This window comes from Mustela lutreola, chromosome 7, assembly GCF_030435805.1.
Source record: "Mustela lutreola isolate mMusLut2 chromosome 7, mMusLut2.pri, whole genome shotgun sequence".
Lineage (NCBI taxonomy): Eukaryota > Metazoa > Chordata > Mammalia > Carnivora > Mustelidae > Mustela > Mustela lutreola.
Window position 1 is genome coordinate 9,436,835 of NC_081296.1, and position 21,370 is coordinate 9,458,204.

At 47.3% G+C, this 21,370-nt stretch overlaps 1 protein-coding gene and 1 long non-coding RNA gene across 2 annotated transcripts in view; both read left to right on the forward strand.

Moving 5' to 3' along the window:
- LOC131835444 (uncharacterized) overlaps positions 1-8,123 on the forward strand; it is a 28,493-nt gene extending 20,370 nt beyond the window's left edge. Inside the window, 2 exon segments of the mRNA XM_059179738.1 lie at positions 7,080-7,408; positions 7,411-8,123. Coding sequence (XP_059035721.1) covers positions 7,080-7,408; positions 7,411-7,647 — 566 coding nt within the window. The 3' untranslated portion in view covers positions 7,648-8,123.
- Positions 8,124-8,298: 175 nt separating this feature from the next.
- Positions 8,299-20,594, forward strand: LOC131835621 (uncharacterized). The gene is made up of 3 exons (XR_009355274.1): positions 8,299-8,434; positions 9,085-9,221; positions 17,762-20,594. It is a non-coding gene; the product is annotated as an uncharacterized LOC131835621 (long non-coding RNA).
- Positions 20,595-21,370: the final 776 nt, after the last annotated feature.

Here is a 21,370-nt window from a genome sequence, read left to right on the forward strand (position 1 = left end):
TACATCAATAAAAAACAAACAAACTCTTCCGTTTCATCCTCTTACTGATATAACGGGTTGCTCTATCCATAGGCTGATGTTCAGTCCTCCCAAGCTACCACCACACACATACTAGTTGGTCTTCCTTGGAGTGCTCATGGTTTTCAGGCCTGTGTCTCAAATTCAAGCTTCTCTCTGCTTCTTTCGCTTCTCTAGTGTTTACTTGGTGGACGGGAGCCCATGCTAGATTACTATTTCATGGGGAATCAGAAATTCTTCCCCCCCTATTTCTTTCCTCTGAATCTCTATAAAATAATGTGGGTAGATTAGATCAGGGTCATACACTGAAATGCCCTCTGGAGTAGAAGATTACAGTAATAAATGAAGCTGGCTAAGATTGAGGCAATAGGGAATGACGGCATCTGGGGTGAATTGGAGTGTGCGTGTACATGCTTTATCTGTTGAGGGTTGTGATGCTCATTGCCAGGCAACAATGTAGACTAATGTCATCATGAAGCCAGAAAGGCAGACTTAATGGGAAATTTCCCCATTTATTTAAAATGTCTGCGGGCTTAGGGGGTCTGGGTGGCTCAGTTGGTTGAGCATCCAACTCTCTCTCTCTCTCTTTTGTAAGATTTTATTTATTTGAAATAGAGAGAATGTGTGGTGGGAAGGGGTAGAGAGAGTGAGAGAGAGCAAGAGAGAGAGAGAGAGAGAAGCAGCAGGCTCCATGCTGAGCAAGAAGCCCACTCAGGGCTTCATCCCAGCACCAGAAGATCATGACCTGAGCCAAAGGCAGACACTAACTGACTGAGCCACCCAGGCACCCCAAGAATCCAACTCTTGATTTCAGCTCAGGTCATGATCTCCGGATGGTGAGATGGAGCCCCACATGGGACTCTGAGCTCAGTGGGGGAGTCCGCCTAAAGATTCTCTCCCTCTGCCACTCCTCCCATTCATGTTCTCTATTTCTCAAATAAATTAATAAATCTTAAAAAATAAAATGTGGGTGGGTTGAATTCAGTTGGGGGGGGGGGTGTCACCAGTCTGCCACCCCTGGCATTTTAAACCCAAAAGGTTCTTTTCATATTTAACAAGTCTTGGAGTCTAGAGCATTCCCCTAATTGAGTGACCTGCCAGAGTGAGAACTTCCTCAAAAATGGAAATGAGGCCTGTCTGGCATAACCTGTTCTTAACAAGCCCACACTAGAGCCTTGTCCAGTTCTCTAGCCTGCACTTCTTAGAATATTCTCGTTTTTCTTTTGGAAAGTCAAAACATTTGCCCATCTCCAGTCAGGTGGAGCCTTACCCATTCTTAAAAATTCCTCAAAGATTACAAACACTGCGGAGGCTTTGGAACTTAACCAGAGCGGCCCTTGTTGATTTTAGAAGTTAAAAAAAAATTGTACTTTTTAAAAATAAGCCTCACCTCATTCTACACTTTAGTTTTCCCCAAACCCTCTTGTTGCAGAACTCCATCATCACTTAAACAATATTTGTCTTGACTCTCATGTTCAGACCAGTTTTGACCCCTTCTTCTCACACATACCCCCTTCCTCTACCCACATCAAATCAAGATGGAATCCTGTCATAGTTGTGTGATCTTAGGAAAATCACCCAAACTCTGCACCTCAGTTTCCCATCTATAAGATGGGAGAATTGTACTTGGTGGTCATAAGTCTACTTCTACAGAGAAGTTTTTGAGTTAGGGATCTCTTTGAGAATTGGTTAAAAACTATGGACCCCTGGGGCACCTGGCTGGCTCAGTCATGGGGCACACAACTCTTGATCTCAGAATTGTGACTTTGAGCTCCATATTGGGTGTAGAGATTATTTTTAAAAAATCTGTGGATCCTCATTTCAGAAGAAAATGATTACATAGCTTATGCTGGTTTACCTTGTTGTGTTTGCCAAGACCAGCACTCTGTTTTCTTTTGGGAGACATTTCTCCCCACTCCAACTATTTGGTTGTAGATGGGCTGCCAGTGAAAGTGTCCCCACACTCTACTCAGAAGAGTGAGCACATCAAGTCCTGTTGTGTTTTTATTTGTTTCTCTTCTTTTAAATGGAAACAGAAGGGAAGACTTCTCTTTGGTAGAAAGTCAAAGGTAAGAGTCCAGGTCCACCTGGGGCCATTTTCCTCCTTTGCAAAGAAAGCCCTTCTGTGTAGGCCATGGGGAAAAAGAGGCTCAGAGATTAGGGGACTGAGAAGAAGGGGACAGAGATTTTGCCTGGCATTTCAGTCCTGGATCTAGCTGTACCTGAAGCCCATTCTTACCCTTTCTATTATTTGGTTTAGTGAACCAATACATTCCTTTGTTTAGTTTAGTTTATGTGAGTTTGAGTTGACTGAAATGGCATTTACCGCAAAACAAGTCCTGGTCAGTATAGGTACAACTTTAACCTCTTTTATGCCATTGTTCCTTATTCTTTAATAGTGTTCCATTCCTTGTCTTCCCAACATCTAATTTCTTTTAAAGCACCTTTGAAATGTGTTACACAACTCCTTACATAAGTGCTCAGCTGGTTTTGCTGGAATTAAACAGAATTTTAGGGATGCCTAGGTGGCTCAGCGGGTTAAGGCCTCTGCCTTCAGCTCAGGTCATGGTCTCAGGGTCCTGGGATCGAGCCCCGCATTGGGCTCTCTGTTCAGTGAGAAGCCTGCTTCCTTCTCTCTCTCAGTCTGCCTCTCTGCCTACTTGTGATCTCTCTCTCCATCAAATAAATAATCTTTAAAAAAATTAAAAAAAAAAACAGAATTTTAGTTATTTTCTTATAGGTACTTCATGTTATCACTACTTCCCTTCTCTTAAGACTATATACCTTGGAGAACTAGGCCACTGATTTCTACTTTTTAAAAGTTCTGAAAAGTGCTCTGCACATAGTAGAAACTCACAAAATGCTGGCAGTTGTGATGACAGTCTGACCACATCACGAGAGAAGCCCACTGACCTCCTGCACTGCAACACTCTCAAACACACCAGGAATGCTGGCCTCACTGAGATCTTGAGTCACAGGGCCACAGAGAGCCTTCTGCCAGGAATCCTAGGGCCCAGCCTAGAAGCTGACAGTACAGGTAACTTCCCACAGAGTTCCTCTTACCCCTGGGAATTTCAGTCAGCCATGACTAAGGGAGACAGCAGCTTCTAGAACTTTCTAGAAACGGAGTCTCAGCAGTAAGAGCCTAAATACTGTCAAGAGTGGCCACAATTGCCATCTGTTTTTAACCCCCGGGGACTCCTGGCTTGGCTGGGACCCCTGAAGCCCTGGGAAGCTCCTAAAATTACTGCAGGGGAGCCGGGCACACACGCAGCACACCCAAGCTCTTACTTAAACCAGGGACCTTGTTCGCAGACAAACAGCAGGCTTGATTTATTTAGGTAATGACAATTTTTCAAACACAGTTTCTCAGGCACTGGATATGACAAGCACATTGGCTGTCGTAGCACCGGGGAGCTGGGGGAGGACGTGGGAGGGTGTGACAGCTACGACCAGGGAAGGGTTTGGACTCTGAGAGGAGGATCCTTTACCTCTAGAACCAGGCTTGGGTGGTAGGAGAGGAGGCGAGAAGACAGCAGGTCTGGTTGGCCGCTAGGGGGAGCTGGGGATGCAGGACACCTCAAATTTGAGCCCCGCATTTCCCCCACCGTCTCTCAATGGCCAGGGGTAGGGGCCACTTTTACCCGCAGAGACCAAGGCACGTGGGCAGCAGGGCCTGAGTGCGCCCAGACCTGCGCCTCCCAGTCGCGTGCTTTGGGCTTGTCCTGGCTTCCGCTACCAGGAAAAGTGGGGGAAGCTCTGCCCTGGCAGGGGTGGGGGTTGGGGTGGGGGTAAGCTCCAGCCGCCCCAGGGGTATCTCTGAGCATCATTATTCTGACCACTTCTGACCCCTTCTCCCAACAATGAGCTTGTTGTCTCTCCTCCAGGCAGGGGGAGACCCACTTCTGGACCGGAGCCACCTCCGTGTTTCCAGGTGAGTGGGCGTCCAGGAAGTACCCACCAAGTCGCCTGCGGCTGAATGAGTCACCTTACTGGGAAATTGGCAAAAAAATGTTATTTGCCGAAACCACAGAGACATTGTGCCCAGGACCTCGAAGTCTGTTTTTTCCGATGCTGCCCGAGTGTTGTCTGTCACTGGCAAGAGGACCCACCACAGAGGCCAAGGAAAGGATTCCTGCTCCTTAAAGAGCCCTTTGGCTCATTCTACATCAACAGAACCCATTGCTCCCCCTCTTTTTTCTTTTAAGGATTTAAGTAGTCTGGACCCCCAAAGCAGGACTCGAACTCACAACCCGGAAATCGAGAGTAGCGGGCTCCACCCACTGAACCAACTAGGTACCCTCCCCCCACCGCCCCACTGACTTTTTTTTTCTTTTTTTCCCCTCCCGTCCCCCACTGACTTCTTGATAAACGAGCATATACAGAGCCTCTGCTGGGTCAAGTAGCATTATTAAGTGTTCTGCACACAACAGATGGGTCTGTGGAATGAATATTTCAATGAGAAAATAAAAGGTCCAGTTAAATTAAATCCTTCATTTCCTTTTCTTCTTCCTCAAAGTTTTTCCTTCCTTCTTTCCTCCCTCCCGCCTTCCTTCCCTCTCTACCTCTCTCCTTCCCTATCTCTTTTTTCTCCTTCCCTCCTTCCTTTTCCACATATCATCCGATTCACCCTTTTAAAATGTACAATTTGATAGACTATAGGGGCACTGGGTTGACTTAGTAGGTTAAGCATCTGACCCTTGATTTCATCTCAGTCATGACCTCAGTGTGCTAAGATCGAGCCCCGCGTCAGACTCTGTGCTGACATGGAGCCTGCTTAAGATCCTCTCTCTCCCTCTCCCTCTGCACTTCCCAACACCCGCTCCCCATAATAAAAATAAAGTGTTCAATTTGGTAGACTGTAATGTATTCACAGAATTGTCCCAGAATCACCAGTCACTCATTCCAGAACATTTTTAGCACTCAAAAAAGAAACCCCTGACCCATGAGCCAGCACTCTCTACTCCTTCCTGCCTTCAGCTTCTGGAAACTACTATTTTCCATTTCTATGGATTTCTGGTTCTAAACATTTCATATGAATGGAACCATACAGTATGTGGCCTTTGGGGGGTGACTTTTTTTCACTTAATATATTTTCAAGGCTTGTCTGTGTTGAAGCATGCATTATTACTTCATTCCTTTCTGTTGGGGAATAGTATTTCATTGTAGGGATATACTACTTTGTTTATTCATCCATTAGTTGAGGGACATTTGGGCTGTTTCCACTTTCTGGCTACTTATGAAGAATGCTGTCATGAACATTAGTATGCATGTTTTTCAATAATATATGTTTTCATTTCTCTTGGGTATGTACTTAGGAGTAGATTTGTTGGGTCAAACAATAACTCTATGCTTTATCTTTTGAGGAACTTCCAGACTGTTTTCCAAAGTGGCTGCCACCACTATTCATTCCCACAAGCAAAGTATGAGCATTCCAGTCTCTCCACATCCTCACTAACACTTTTTATTGTCTGCCTTTTTGGTTATAGCCATCCTACTGGGTGTGAAGTGGTATCATTGCAATTTTGATTTGCATTTCTCTGATGGCTGATGATGGGCATCTTTTCATGTGCTTATTGGCCATTTGGGTGCCTTCTTTGGAGAAATATTGATTCAAACCCTTTGCTCATTTGCTAATTGGATTGTCTTTTTGTTGTTGAGTTAAAAGGGTTTTTTGTATTCTGGGGGCACCTGGCTGGCTCAGATGGTAGAGTATATGACTTTATCTCAAGGTTGTGAGTGTGAGCCCCACATTGGGTGTAGAGATTAAAAATTAAAAAAAAAAGTTTTTTATATTCTGGATATTAGACTCTTATCAGGCATGTGATCTGCAAGTATTTTCTCTCATTCTGTGAGTTTTTTCACTTTTTTGAAAAATATTTTATTTTTTAATTTCACTTTTTAAAATTTTTTTAAAAAGATTTTACTTATTTATTTGATAAATTTTTTTTTTTTGAAAAATATTTTAAGTATTCTCCACACCCAGCATGGGGCTTGAACTCACAGCCCTGAGGTCAAGGGTCACACACTCCACCGACTGAACCAGCTAGGCTCCCCTCACTTTTTTGAGAGTGTTTTCTGAAGTACAGAAGTTTCTGGTTTTGATAAAGTCCAATTTTTCTATTTTTTTCATTGCTTGTGCTTTAAGTGTCATATGTGAGAAACCACTGCCTAACCCAAGTTCACAAAAATTTACAACTATGTTTTCACCTAAGAGTTTTATGATATTAGCTCTTCCATTTAGACTTTGATCCATTTTCAGTTAATTTTTGCATAGGGTATCAGGTAAGGGTCCAAACTAATTGTTTTGCATTTCAACCTGCTTTAGCGCCATTTGTTGAAAAGACTTTTCTTTCCCCCATGAAATGGTCTTGGCACCCTTGTTGAAAATCAATTGCCCATAAATATATTTCTGGACTCTCAGTTCTGTTCTCTTGGTTTATTTTACTTCATATAACACTCTTGAGGTCCATCCATGTTGCCAGGATGTCCTTTTTATGGCTGAATAATATTCCATTGTGTATACCTACACCACATTTTCTTTATCCATCCATCCATTGATGGACACTTAGATTGTTTCAATGTCTTGGCTATTGTGAATAATGCTACAGTGAACACGGGGAAGCAGATACCTCTCTGAGATAGTGACTTCATTTCCTTCGGATAAATACTCAGAAATGGAATCGTTGGATCATAGAGTAGTTCTGTTTTACATTTTTTGAGGATCCTCCATATTGTTTTCATGGTGGCTGCACCAATTTACATTCTCACCAATAGTGCACTAGCGTCTCCTTCTCTTATAAGGGACCAACCCTATTGAATAAGACTCCCATCCTTATTACCTCATTCAACCTTAATTACTGTCTTACAAGCCCCACCGCTAAGCTAAACTGTACATCTAAAGCTTCAACATACGAATTTGGGGAGACACAAACATTCGGTCCCTAATCTCACCTGTTTTCTTTTTACTTCTGTAATGTGACGACTAGAATGTTTAAGATTATGTACACCATTCACATATTATGTCTATCATCAGCACCAGTCTGGTTTTAAAAACTGAGAACCGACGGGAGGGGCGGGGCGGGCCTCTGTGTCGTGTCCCCGGTTCCGTAGGCGGCGGCGGCGGCGGCGAGCACTCCAGCCGGCGGCGGGCACCGTGGCCCCGGGGAGCCGGGTGAAGAGCGGGTACACGAAGCGCCAACGGGAGCCGCGCTGGGAGGAGGACGGGCCGTGCCACCGCGAGCTGCAGCGCTACCGCCTGGGCCGCCGGCTGCGGGAGCAGGCGCACGCGCCCTGGCTCTCTGGCGACTGTGGCCGGTCCGGAGACTCGGACGACTCGTCGTCGGGAGCATGGGGCCCCGCGCCCTAGGGCGCCCCCCCCCCCCCGCCTCGCCGCCCGCGGAGCCCGCGGCGCGGGAGGGGCCGGAACGGCGGGCGCGCGGGCCGGGGGAGGAGAGGGGCGCGGAGGCGGCGGAGGCCGAGGAGGCCCGGGACGCGGAGGGCACAGGCGACGCGGGCGCGGACAAGGCGGCGGCGGCTGCGGCTCTGCCAGCCCCGCCAGTGAAAGATATCAAAGAAAAACCTGAACAAGAGATCAGAACAGGGGCGCCTGGGTGGCTCGGTGGGTGAAGGCCTCTGCCTTCGGCTCGGGTCATGATCTCGGGGTCCTGGGATCGAGCCCCGCATCGGGCTCTCTGCTCAGCGGGGAGCCTGCTTCTCCGTCTCTCTCTGCCTGCCTCTCTGCCTACTTGTGATCTCTGTCTGTCAAATAAATAAGTAAATAAATATTAAAAAAAAAAAAAGAGAGAGAGAGAGAGAGAGAGAGATCAGAACAAAAGAGACTGAGAAGTTACCTAACAGTCCTGAACCCCGACAGCAACCAAGTGCCTTATTTGCCAGAGGAAATAGGAAAGCAGTCAAAAGTCCTCAAAGATCATCGAGTAAAAGAAAAGAGAACAAGCATCCGTTTTCGCCCTTTACGGGTGGGGAGAAAAGCAGACGGATACAGGAATCCAGAAAACTCACCATGTCTGCGCGTCCGCTCCGGTCCACGAGATTCACGAGTCAGCACTGCGAGCCCAGAACAGGAGACAGGTGGAAAAACGGAAACTGGTCACTCAGAGGCAGCGCGCCCACTCCGTGGAGGTGGAGAAGAAGCGGAGGATAAAGCCTCCGCGCTCGGAGAACCCGTGGGTGACCGAGTACATGAGATGCTACTCAGCACGGGGCCTGAAGGCAGGAACGGCTGCCGGGTCAGCAGGAGAAAGAAGAAGCAGAACAAAAGAAAAAACCATCAGAGGAAAACAGACACAGGTTTAAGAAACCAGCGATGACCCGGAGTTTTCTGTAGGGAATTTCCCGAAGACTGCTCTGTTTCGCTGGATCCTGGTCACCTACCTCAGCAGTAGGGCGACAGGTGAAGCCATAGACATTTGGGTATTTCTGAAGCTAATTCCCTAAATATTTGATATTCTTTTTTTTTTTTTTTAATCGGGGGGGGGGGGTAGCGAGCACAGGCAGACAGAATGGCAGGCAGAAGCAGAGGGAGAAGCAGGCTCCCTGCTGAGCACGCAGCCTGATGTGGGACTCGATCCCAGGACGCTGGGATCATGACCTGAGCCAAAGGCAGCTGCTTAACCAACTGAGCCACCCAGGCGTCCCAATATTTGATATTCTTATAAGAGTTTTGTTTTAAAGCATCTTAATCTTTTCAGACACCGACCCCGAATGCCTTTAAGTGGCTACAGATGCTTGGAACTCTGTATTTCCACCAGCTTAGCTGGAGCCCATTTCCTTCCTGTTCTCACCCCTTCCCAGACCCTGTAGCCAATAAAATCGTCTCAAATTGCAAAAACAAAAACAAAACAAGACAAACAACAAAAAAACCCTGAGAACCAATTATGGGGGTCTGAATGGTGGCCTGCCCCCAAAATATATTCATATCTGAAAACTGTGAATGTGACCTTATTTGGAAAAAGGGTCTTTACAGATGTAAAATTAAGATAGGGATCTTGAGATGAGAGGGTCATCCTGGATTAACAGTGTGAGCCTTATTTCTAATAACAGGTGTCCTTATAAGGGCCCACAGAGAAGACACAGAAGAGGGGAGAAAGGAAAATGGCCGCAGAGGAAGAGACTGGGTACACACACCCACAAGCCAAAGGACATCTGGAGGCACCAGAACCTGGAAGGCACAAAGAAAGGTGAGTCTTTGGAGGGAATGTGGCCTTGTTGACACCTTGATTTCAGATTTCCGGCCTTCAGAACTGTGAGAGAAGAAATCTCTGTTGCCTTAAGCCCCCAAGTTTATGGAAATTTGTAATAGGATCTCTAGGAAACCAATATACCAATACATATCACTTATAATATTAGGACAAAGTGTTGTTCTTAGATTCGGTAAAGAAGTAAACATAGTTTTGGGCACGACACTTGGGTTGCTCAAAAGAGAGTTAAGAAAAATCAAGGTCAAATGGATTCTTGTTTATTACACTCCGTCTCAATTTTAGCTTGCTTCAGATCAGTGGTTGCTTTTGGGTGGAGAGGCTCGATGGGGAAGAGACATGACGGAATTTCCTGGGAGTGATACGGAATTTCCTGGGAGTGATACGGATGTTCTTGATCTTGATAATGGTGTAAATGAGTGATGTTACCTAAGCGTTCACATTGGTCACAACCGCCTGCGTAGAACTCTTAAGATTGGAGCATTTTCCTTTAGGTACGTTATACCTTAATTAAAATAGAAAAAGTATGGGACGCCTGGATGGTGTTAAGTGTCTGACTCTTGATTTCAGCTCTGGTCATGAGATCAAGACCTACGTGGGGCTCCGCACTCAGCACAGAGTCTGCTTGAGATTCTCTCTCTCCCTCTGCCCCTCCCCCCCCACTCACATATGCATGCTCTCTCTCTCTCTTTCAAAGTTGATAAATAAAATCTTTATTAAAAAAAATTAAATCTTTTTTAAAAAGTAGCTGGCTTTATATATGGGTCATGACGGGGCTCCTGGGTGGCTCAGTGGGTTGAGCTTCTGACTCTTTATTATGGCCCAGACCATGATGTCGGGGTAGTAAGATCAAGCTCCAGCACCGGGCTTGTGCTCAGTGGGGAGTCTGCTTGAGATTCTCTCTCCCCCTCACCCTCTGCCCATACCCCGCCCTGTGCATGTTCTCCTCGAACCCTCAATCTCTCTCCCTCTAACAAATGAATAAATCTTTAATATGTGGGTCATTACTTCTTAATACAACTTTTTGTTTTTCCCAGAGTTTTTTTTTTTATTGGTTTCTCTGCTTTTAAATGAGGTGGAGATGAAGATCTTCCTCAGATTAATTTTTTTTTTAAGTTTATATTTGTCTTTTTCAGTAAACTCTATCAGTGTGGGGGGCTCAGACACAACCCTGAGATTCAGGGTCGCAGGCTCTTCTGACTGAGCCAGTAGGCGCCCCTAATATTACCCATTGACTGGATTCACTTTCCCTTTGAAAGCATTTTTCATGCAATTCCTTGACTTCTTACTCCAACTGAGCCACTAATTTACAGGTCTGTGGACAGCTACCATTCTGGAATACCCCGCCCCCCACCCAATCCTGTTCCTCCGTTGATTTCACTTTCCTTCTCCAGAATTCTGTTTCCATCTCACTAGGGTATGTCCTAGGATTTTTTTTCTCCCTAGAAAAGTCATGTGGGAGGTCAATGCCGGGTCCTTCTACATATGAGAAATATCTTATTTGATCTCTTGGCTGGGCATACAATCGAAGGGTCAAAACAACATTTCCTGAGAAGCTGGAAGGTATTGTTTTGATTATATTCTGGAATCCAGTATTGCTGATGAGATGTTGGAGGCTTGTTGGATATTTATTTTGCAGGTGACCTGTTTTTCTCTCTCCAGAAACTTTCACGATGGTTTTTGTTATCCTTAGAGACCTAGACTATCACCAGGCTGTGTCTCGTGGTTTTACTGGGCTTTGGTTTTATTTATTTATCTCGCTTGATACCTGAGCCTTTTCAATCTGCAGATTCAAGCCTTTCTTCAGCTGATGGATATTTTGTTCTAATTTTTTCTAGCCTCTCTGTTTCCTTCCTTCCTTTCTTCTCTTTCTCTGGAACTTCCAGATGGGCTGCCCCTCCTTCTATGCCTTATTTTTTTTTTTCTCTTTTCTGGCACCTCTTGATCTTCTAGTCCTTTCAGTGCCAGCATGTCCCCAGCAGCCAGCCCCACCCAACGCCTCCTGTCACTCACCACGTCCTCTCAGGCCTGTCACATGTCTCCCACAGTTCCCCTTCTCCCTCTCCTGTGTGTTGGAGCCTCTCCAAACACACCTTCTCCACTGGTTCATGAGCTTCCGATTTCCTTCTACCTGCTCAGTCCACACAGGTGGCTCAAGATAACAAAATCTTAACCACAATCAGGGCGCCTGTTTGGCTCAGTCGGTAGAGCATGTGACTTCTGATCGAGCCCCAATTTGGGTGTCAAGACTGTTATCAATCAGTCTGTCAATCAAGTAATAAAAAAGGAAAAAAAAATCTTAACCACATCACTTTCTCCCACTTGTAAATCTAAAACACTCCTGTGTGGGACACCTGGGTGGCTCAGTTGGTTAAGTGTCTGACTTCAGCTCAGGTCATGATCCCAGGTTCGTGGGGTCGAGCCCCGCATCGGGCTTCTTGCACAGCAGGAGGCCTGCTTCTCCCTCTCCTTTCAATCTGCATGCCGCCGCCCTGTTTGTGCGCTCTAGTTCTCTCTCTCTCTGACAAATAAATTAAATCTTTTTTTAAAGCTTTATTTATTTATTTATTTGACAGGCAGAGATCGCAAGGAGGCAGAGACGCAGGCAGAGAGAGAGGAGGAAGCAGGCTCCCCGCTGAGCAGAGAGCCCGATGTGGGGCTTGATCCCAGGACCCTGAGATCATGACCTGAGCCTAAAGCAGAGGTTCAACTCACTGAGCCACCCAGGTGCCCTAAATAAATTAAATCTTAAAAAAAAAAAAAAGAAGAAGAAGAAAAAACCCTACAAAACACTCCTGCATATCTCCTCTACCCTCACCAAATATATGTGGTGGGGGGGGGGGTGCAGGGGAGGGATCCCCACACAGAAACTATTCTGCGACACCAAGAAGACGTCCCACAGTTCATTCAGTTCTGACACCATCTGCCTGGGAATGGCATAAGATCCCCCCAGTTAGGGACTCGGTCCCAAAAGATGGCCCCATCCTCAATCACCCGTCGCCGATCATGGGTCCAGACTGTTTCCTGTGATTCTGACCCACTGACTATAATTCAGCTTCCCATGGCCCGAGTTACAGAACTCAGGGGAACAGTTTACTTACTAGATCACTGGTTCTTACAAAGGATACAGGGAGAGATGAAGAGACATAGGTGAGGTGCAGAAGGGTTCTGAGCCCCGGAGCTTCCGTCCCCGTGGAGCCGAGAGCACCACCCTCTTGGGGGGTCGATGCGCGCTCGTTCACTAACTCATCCTTCTGGGTTTTTGCGGGGGTTTCATTTCGCAGGCACAGCTGATCAGTTCATGGGCCATCTGTGAGTTAGCTCAGTCACCATCCCTGCTCCCCTCCCCAGAGGTGGGCTCTAATCTGTAAGGTTGGTTCCTTAGGGGCTTTCCAGGAGTCATTCATTAACATAAACTTGCCTGACTGAAAGCAGCTGGCTGTGAAAAATGGAGAGCGACTCTATTGCTCTTCTCAGGAAACTCCTGGGATTTTTAGGAGCTAGGTGACAAAATGTATATTCTTATTATGAATCACTGTGTCAGGGCGCCTGGGTGGCTCAGTCGGTTAAGCATCTGCCTTTGGCTCCGGTCATGATCTCAGGGTCCTGGGTTTTCTGCTCAGCAGGGAGCCTGCTTCTCCCTCTGCCCCTTCTCCTGCTTGTGCTTTCTCTCTCTCTCTCTCGCTCGCTCGCTCTCTCGCTCTCAAATAAATAAATAAAATCTTAAAAAAAAAACCCACTATATCACATAACCCCTTCACCAACTCTCTCCCTATCCTTTGTCCCCTGTGTCAGTCAATGGCTTCACCACCCAACCTGGCTCTCAGATACTGCCTAGACCCCAGGTTCTGTCCCCTGGGTCCCTGGAGTGTCTCCTACACCTGTGCCTGTCCCTGCTGTTCTGAGCCGTGGGGTGGCCTGGTTCCCACCCTTGTTTTTCATGATCCCCTCCCGGGCACTCCACTTCTCTGTCCCACCATACTGATTGTCCTCACTTTTGCGTAAATGAGAGAAAATTTGGGGAGGAAGGATTGAGGAAGAAAAGGGGGAAGGAGGGGCGCCTGGGTGGCTCAGTGGGTTAAGCCGCTGCCTTCGGCTCTGGTCATGATCTCGGGGTCCTGGGATCGAGTCCCGCATCGGGCTCTCTGCTCTGCGGGGAGCCTGCTTCCTCCTCTCCCTCTCTCTGCCTGCCTCTCTACCTACTTGTGATCTCTGTGAAATAAATAAATAAAATCTTAAAAAAAAAAAAAAAAAAGGCGGGGCGGGGGGGAAGGAGGTAAGGAAGGGAAAGACAGAAAGGAAGAAAAGAACAGAGACTCCAAGGATAGGTCATTCCCAAAAAGATAGAGGCTGCCAATAAATCCTTGATCAAGAGATTTGTTTTTAGGGGCACCTGGGTGGCTCAGTTGGCTAAGCATTTGACTCTTGATCTCAGCTCAGGTCTTAATCTCAGGGTCATGAGATCGAGCCCGGTGTTGGGCTCCATGCTGGGGGTGGAGCCTACTTTAAAAAAAAAGACAGAGAGACTTGCTTTTATACTGATGAAAGGAGGGAAAATCACACTCAAGGACAGTTTTAAAGGGGAAAAGAAGTCAGCAAAGGATGACTGAACGTGGATGGAGGATGCGGAGGGGGCAGGGGAGAGGGGGAGGGGTTCCCTCAGCTCACTCATAGCTTTTTGGGATGAGCTGGGGGGGAGCCCCTCCTTCTCAAAGGCCCCCTGGCATTCCCCAGGGTAAACAGTACCAGCTAAGACCAATGGCCTCAGTCCCCAAAGCCCCACAAATAGTGAGAACAGATCACACAGGGAGTACAGAAAAACCTAGATTGGCTCTGGATGGGGAAGAGTGGGCTAAGAAAGGGAGAGAGAACCAGCAAGAGAGAGATTGATTTTAAGGACTGGGTTGGTTAGTTTGAAATCCATAGGGCAGGCTAGAAACTCAGGCAGGAACTGATGCAACAGAAATTCCTACTCTCAGAAAACCTGTTTTTGCTCTCGTGGCAAAATCCGCTGATCGGGTGAGGCCCACACTCATAATCAAGGATCATACCCTTTGCTGAAAGTCAACCACATCTGCAAGACATCTTCACGGCACCACCTAGGTTGGTGTTGGATTAAGCAACCGGGTGGTACAGCCTAGCCAACCTGCCCCGCAAAACTTCCCATCACCGGCACAAGAGGAAAACTGAGCCCCGAAGACATGACCAAGGCAGGCAGCTTTTCTACTTCTTAAGGCAAAGACACAACAATCTGTGAGGAATTGGCAACGAAAACAAAGAAACAAACAAACCATCACAAATGACTTCTATTTGGGAGTTTCCGTTAGTGAGGAATCCTAAACAGAATTTGGCCAGGGACAGTATGTACATGAAAGTAACAAGGTCTGTTATGTGCACTTCCTCCTCTCTGGATCCCCTTCTCCGATGGTGAGGATCTCTCTGCCTCCTGCTGCAGGGACGTACCTCTCCCACGGAAGATAGATTTCTTGCTTCCTGGAGGCCAAGGGGAGCCACAGCATTCTTCCTGCACCTGCTCTTTCTTAAGTAACTTACATCAAAATAATCAATATCCCACCATGACAGATTTGGGGGGTGACCTGCCCGGGGCCGCCATGGTAGGTAAGATGGAAAACAGAGCAACCAGATTTTGTATTGCTTATATCCCAAGAGAGCAGAGAATTTTGTGGAGTGGAAAACAGCCCTGCCTTCGTATGTCTCACCATTCTGAATCAAAGTCAGGCAGTTTCCTGATGTTTAGCTACTGTTGAATTGAACCCTGGTTAGAATTGGTTTTGCAGAAGTCTTTTTTTTTTTTTTTTTAAGATTTTATTTATCTATTTGACAGAGATCACAAGTAGGCAGAGAGGCAGGCAGAGAGAGAGAGAGAGAGAGGAGGAAGGAGGCTCCCTGCTGAGCAGAGAGCCCAATGTGGGGCTCGATCCCAGGACCCTGAGATCATGACCTGAGCCAAAGGCAGAGGCTTTAACCCACTGAGCCACCCAAGCGTCCCACATTATATGTTTGTGGCTGCAGCTCTGCCTCACGTGATTTCTCAGTCCAGGACCCAAGTGGGGGAAGCCGCTCTCTGGAACCTGGGGTTCCCAAGGCAATGGGAAAGAGGAAGCCATCTGGAGGAAACATACAATGGATCTTAAAGTTTCTGCTTGGAGCGGGCTTATGTTAGCTCTACTCTCCTGTCTCGGGTCCTACCGATGACATCTTAGAATATAAGTGAGGTTTGGTGGGGTGAGGTCTGGAGCCGACGACGAAGAAAGAATTCTTGAGACATCTTTGGTGCAAAATGGTGGTTTATTAAAGCACAGGGAGGGCGCCTGGGTGGCTCAGTGGGTTAAAGCCTCTGCCTTCGGCTCAGGTCATGATCCCAGGGTCCTGGGATCGAGTCCAGCATCAGGCTCTCTGCTCAGCAGGGAGCCTGCTTCCCCCCTCCCCTCTCTGCCTACCTCTCTGCCTACTTGTGATCTCTGTCTGTCAAATAAATAAACAAAATCTTTAAAAAAAAAAAAAAAAAAAGCACAGGGACAGGACCCGTGGGCAGAAAAAGCTGTTGCCTTGGGGTTGTGAGGAGTGGTCCATTGGTTGCCTCCAAGTTGGGTAGAGGGTTAGGGATGGTGTAAGTCTCTAAGGAATATTGGAAGCAAGGTTTCCAGGACCTTGAGGGGCTGGCTGTTGTTGGGAAAAAGTTATTCATTATATGTAATAAAACCTTTGTGTGAGACCCTTTAGATGTTTATCAGTGGGCCATATGTTTGGGAATGATTGTCAACATGTATCTTGGAGGATTCAGAGATAAAATTTTCAAAGGAATTGTTAAAGTAGACTGCAGGATCCTGGTAGGGGGTTGGTAGGGGTCTGTCAGGCTGGGTTTGCCCTTTGCCCTTAGCAAAGCCTCCAGGAGGAGGCAATTGAGTCCCTAGAGGAATGTGACTGTCTTTTTCAAGGCTTGTCAGTGGGTAAGGAAATTTAATAATTGTTCTTCTGCCTCTGTTTCCCACATCACTACTAAACCACATGGCCAGACCTGAGGATGGGGCAGGGGAGGTCTGTCCTCACTCAGAGAGATGCCACCAGTGTCAAGGCAGGGACCAACAATCCTCTCCTAGGAAGGGGCCATGGATGCTGGTGCCCGTTACCACGCCTGGTCAGCCTTCCTTTCGGAGTTACAACTGGCCTTCTTTTTTCTTTTCTTTTTTTTTTTTTTTTTTTAAGATTTTATTTATTTATTTGACAGAGAGAGATCACAAGTAGGCAAAGAGCCAGGCAGAGACAGAGGGAGAAGCAGGCTCTCCACTGAGCAGAGAGCCCGATGCGGGGGCTTGATCCCAGGACACTGAGATCATGACCTGAGCCGAAGGCAGATGCTTAACCCACTGAGCCACCCAGGTGCCCCTACAACTGGCCTTCTTAACAGCGTTTTTTGATCAACGCAACTGACAGTAAAGAAAGGTTCACTGTCCTCCAAGGAACACAATAATAGAAACACGCACTGGGGTGACGAGGTCAGAATTTGGACAAGAAGGTCTTGTGCTGGCTCAGTTCACGGTATGGTCTCCGTGGCATCGTGAGGAGACCCAGCCCTCCCTGGGCCGCCGGGATGTCCTCTTGGCACAGGCCCAGGTCACTGCCTTCTCTCTCAGGTCATGGGTTCAACCTGTCCGGGATCTTGGTAGCGGGATTTTTTGGTGGTTTTTCTTCCCCCCTAATAAACAAAGCCAGGGCCAGTGGGGGTGAGCTGGCCTCACTGTGAGCCCTACGGAAAAACTGTGGTTTCGACCACTGTAAACATCTGCATGCAGGAGGCGGTGTGGGCAGCTGCAGGCTGAGAGGTGAACCGCCATCGCCAGAAGCCACAGGCCCCTGATTTCCCTCTCCCCCTTTGTTTGGTCAAAAGAATCAGATTGTTCAAATACTGGCATTTCAGATCCAAAAGAGAAGTATAGCATCACAAAAGGCAAGATTTGGAAGGGACTGTGGTTATCACATGGGTGGGTGCACCCTACTGGAAGAGGAAAGCCCAGATGTGGGAAGCAAAGAGCCCAAGGTCCCCCAGGAAAAACTGGGCATGCCCCATCCCCTCATCCCCCACAGGCCAGGTGCCACGGGGCACCCGAGTGTTTGCTCCACGAGGGGAGAAGAATGAAATGGACTCATCCACGGACACCACTCCAGGATTTCTAGGTGACAGGGCTCCCGTGAGAGGTCAGGCAGCAGTTTAAAGGTCTTCGAGAAAGGAGGTGCCTTCTGTTCAGCTAGTGTGGGGTTTGGGGGGGGGGTGGCGTGTCACCGTCACTTTGAAGCCTCTCCTGGTTTGTCACTCCAGCTTTTCAAGGTTGTGTCAAGATTGCCCCATGAAGAATCTATGAGCCACACACAGAGCAAGCAAATCAGAACATAATTCTTGGGCCTGCAGGTCTGAGATTTCTGCTGGGAATATGGCAGGAGCCTCCGTGGAATGGTCCAGTGGAAGTGCACCTCCTGACACTTTCCTTCTTTCCTTCTTCCAGATTTCCCTAAAGCTGAGGCTCTGAGCTTCCCCTTCAGAAGGAGGATGTGTACAGGTGTGAATGGAATGTACGAAATGCCAAAATAAGTAGAGATCAACAGGTTGTATTAACAGTACCAAAGTCAACCCTTATCAAGCCCTTACTACTTGCCCTGTGTTATTGCCAATGCTCTAAATGTACTTGCCTAACAAAACACCCAGGAGGCAGGGAATGCTGTTAAAACACTGGGGCACGGAGAGAGCGTCAGCAACTTGTCCCAGGTTACATAGCTAGAAAGTGAGAGCTGGGATTCAATCCCAGGTAATCTGGCTCCAGAAAGCCTGTTGGGGACGAAGAATTTCCTCTGCCTTTCAAGATCCTTCTAGCTGGACTAAATCCAATTGACATAAAACAGATTAGTAGGAGAGAGTCAGATTTCAGGGCTACGCATGGGGAATCCACTTGACCATGACAATTGCAAAGACAGTGGGGCAACAGGACCCTTATAGGAGCTACAGAGGGGGGTGGGGGTCTGAAGCTACAAAGGGAGGAAGACCATTAGCAGGAAGGTAGGAGATGTTTGTTAAACAAAGGTTGCCCTCTCATGCAGATACATTTCTTGTGTAAACAGGAATTTCTGTTAATAGCTCTCTTCCTGGTCCAAGCTGCGCCCTGGAGGGGGAAGTGAAGAGCTGTTCTTGAATCTGCTGGGTTTTAATTGGCATGAACATTTCTTTGCATTAAAAGCAAAGCGGCCCATCCTGGGGCAGTCTGCCCTGGGCCCCTACAACCCGCACTCCTAGCCTCTAGCTCAGATTATCACTAATGATTAGCACTCTGTTGTGGACATTCAGCTGGTGCCTTGGAGCTAACTTATTTCATTTACTACGGAACAAGGAATTCTCAAGGTGATTATTCCCAATTATCATTTCCATGGAATGTGTCAAGAAACAGAAAGATTGAACAACTTGCCCAAGTCTCATCACTAATTGGTGTTAGGACTGGAACTGGGACATTGACTTGGTTCCTAACTCCCTCCTCTCTTGTGTTCTTAGATATTGATAATTGTTGAAGCTGATCCAAAGGGTTTATTTTACTATTTACTCTATTTCTGTGTATTTGAAAGTTGCCTTTAAAACAACCCCAAAACCCCAAACCCCAACTACGCCCTTCGTCACGGTGTTGTCCCAACCCTGCAGGTTCCTGTGTGTTTCCTTGATGGTTGGGAAGGGGAAGGGAGAAGAGGTTGGATTTGGGTCAGCAAAATTTCCCAAACTTTTCAACCGTAAACCAATTACTTTTTCTCCTTCTCCTCCCTCTTTTTCTTCTACGAGACGGGATTCTCACTTTCTGGGAGGATGCTCAGCTGTCTGAGACTTGCCTCCTGGTGGCTCTTGTCCTGGGCTTGGTATCAACAGGAAGTTGGAGACGTGGTGGAGATGGGTCCCAGGCAGTGAGAAGTGCTCACAAGGCCCCAGGCGCTGTCCAACCCAGCACCGAAGAAACCTCTCTGAGTGTTGATTGGACTGGGTTGTACAGACAGACCCGAGGGGGTTGGGGAAAGGGCCCATGCAGCTGTTTCTAGGTCGCTGCAGAAGACAGAAGGAGATTATGCCAGGTCGGGCTGGGACCTGAAATTTCCCCTATTTCTTACATAATCTATCTTTGTTCCATACCTTTCCTTTTGCAAGGTACTTTCCCACATAACAGTTCCCTTCATCTTCAGGACACTCACGTAAGGTGGGCCACGGGGCTATCACTCCCCTCATTTTATGGCGCTGAGGGACTGTCAAAGTCACACGGGGGAGAACGTCACACAAGCCCAATTCATCTGTGCCCTTGCTGCTCTGTCACGCAGCATTGCCAGGGTTTGGCCTCATTACTTTTGGGGGATCTACTTGGTCTAGAAAATGTGGGTGCAGCCCAAGGTCATGTGGGCATGTCAGGAGGTGGCCACATAAGCCACGGGATGCTGGATATGAAATCCCCCCCCCCGCCCCCCACCTCGTTGAAACAGATGGGCCCTTCCCGCAGGCTCTGGTTTAGGTAGCAAGAGGCTAGAATCATAAGCAAGGGGTAGTTGGATGTGGAGGAGGGAGCCATAGCCAGGGAGGGACAGAGAATAACAGACCCGGGAGAGGATTCCAGGGCCTTTTGGATCCTGACCGGGTTTATCAGGCCTGTCCCGAGTCTGAGCCCTGACTCCCCAAGGGGCCGCTGGGAGTTGGGCGCGCCAGGCCTCCGGGCTGACTCACTGCCTGGCGGCCGGTCTTGGATCCTCTCCCTCCCACATTCCCTCAGCCACTGCCCCTGTACTGGTGTTTACTCCTGGCTTTATTTACCGAGGCTTAACCTCCTCGTTAGCCTCTTGCGTTATCAGTTATCACCGGGGGTTTTGCTATGAGTGATAACTACCTGCTCTGGTTCTTTGCTTCAGGATTTTCTTTAAAAAATGTTTTTTTGAAAAGAAAGTCGTTGGGATGTTTACAAAAAAAACAAAGAGAAGGCAGGGTCCTGTCCTCTAGGCTTGGAGAGCGGTGGCCACCCATCCCGCTCCTCCCCCGGAAAAGCCGGAAAAGCTTTTCCGTTCTGCAGGTGCAGCAGCCCTGGGTACCAAGGGCTGTTTATCCCTCTGTTCTCCGCAGGGGCCACCCTCCCAGGATTTCAAAGCACTTCCGGTGTCTCAGTTCTCATGTTTGCCCCGGTGGATGGATCCCTGCTTTTCAGGTATCAACTATAAATGTAAAGCCAGGGAGGTGTCTGACTGGCTCAGTCGGTAGAGCATGTGACTCTTGATCTCAGGGTTGTGAGTTCAAGCCCCACGTGGGGCATGGAGGTCACTAAAAATAAATAAATAAATAAATAAAGTCAGTGAGTCATTTCGTGACTAGGATGATCATCCTCTGTTTTCTTTTTTAGGTTTCCTAAAGTGGTAACATATGTATAAAGGAAGAAAAGGAGCAAAGGAAGTTCTATTCTCATTATGTTCCAAAGAAGTAACTACTGTACACTAGTCAGGGCTTTCCATGTACCAGACACTATTTTAAGTCTATTAACACATTATCTCATTTAATTTTTATAAGCACCCCATATGGCATCACCCTTCTTAGGGATGGACGCAGGGGTTTTGTTTTTTTAAAGACTTTGTTTGATACAGAGAGACACAGCGAGAGAGGGAACACAAGCAAGGGCAGTGGGAGAGGGAGAAGCAGGCTCCCTGTTGAGCACGGACCCCAACAAGGGGCTCGATCCCAGGACCCTAGGATCAGGACCTGAGCCAAAGGCAGATGCTTAACGAATGAGAACACCCAAGCGCCCCTGCACCCAGGTTTTTGAGGCCTGGAAGCTTACAAAATTGGGGGCTTTCTTTTGCAATGATATAATTGCAAATTATATGTAAATTGCAATTAACGATTATAAATCCTGTGCAAAATTAGGTACAGAACCTTGGCAAATGAGGGTTCCAAACTTCGGGACCTAGTCTGCAAATGCACAGATTGAATGTCTGAAAGGTTAAGTCATCTGTCCAAGGAGACACAGCTCACAATCAGTGGAGAGGGGTTTTATTTATTTTTTATTCTTATTTTTTTAAGATTTTATTTATTTATTTAAGATTTATTTATTTTATTT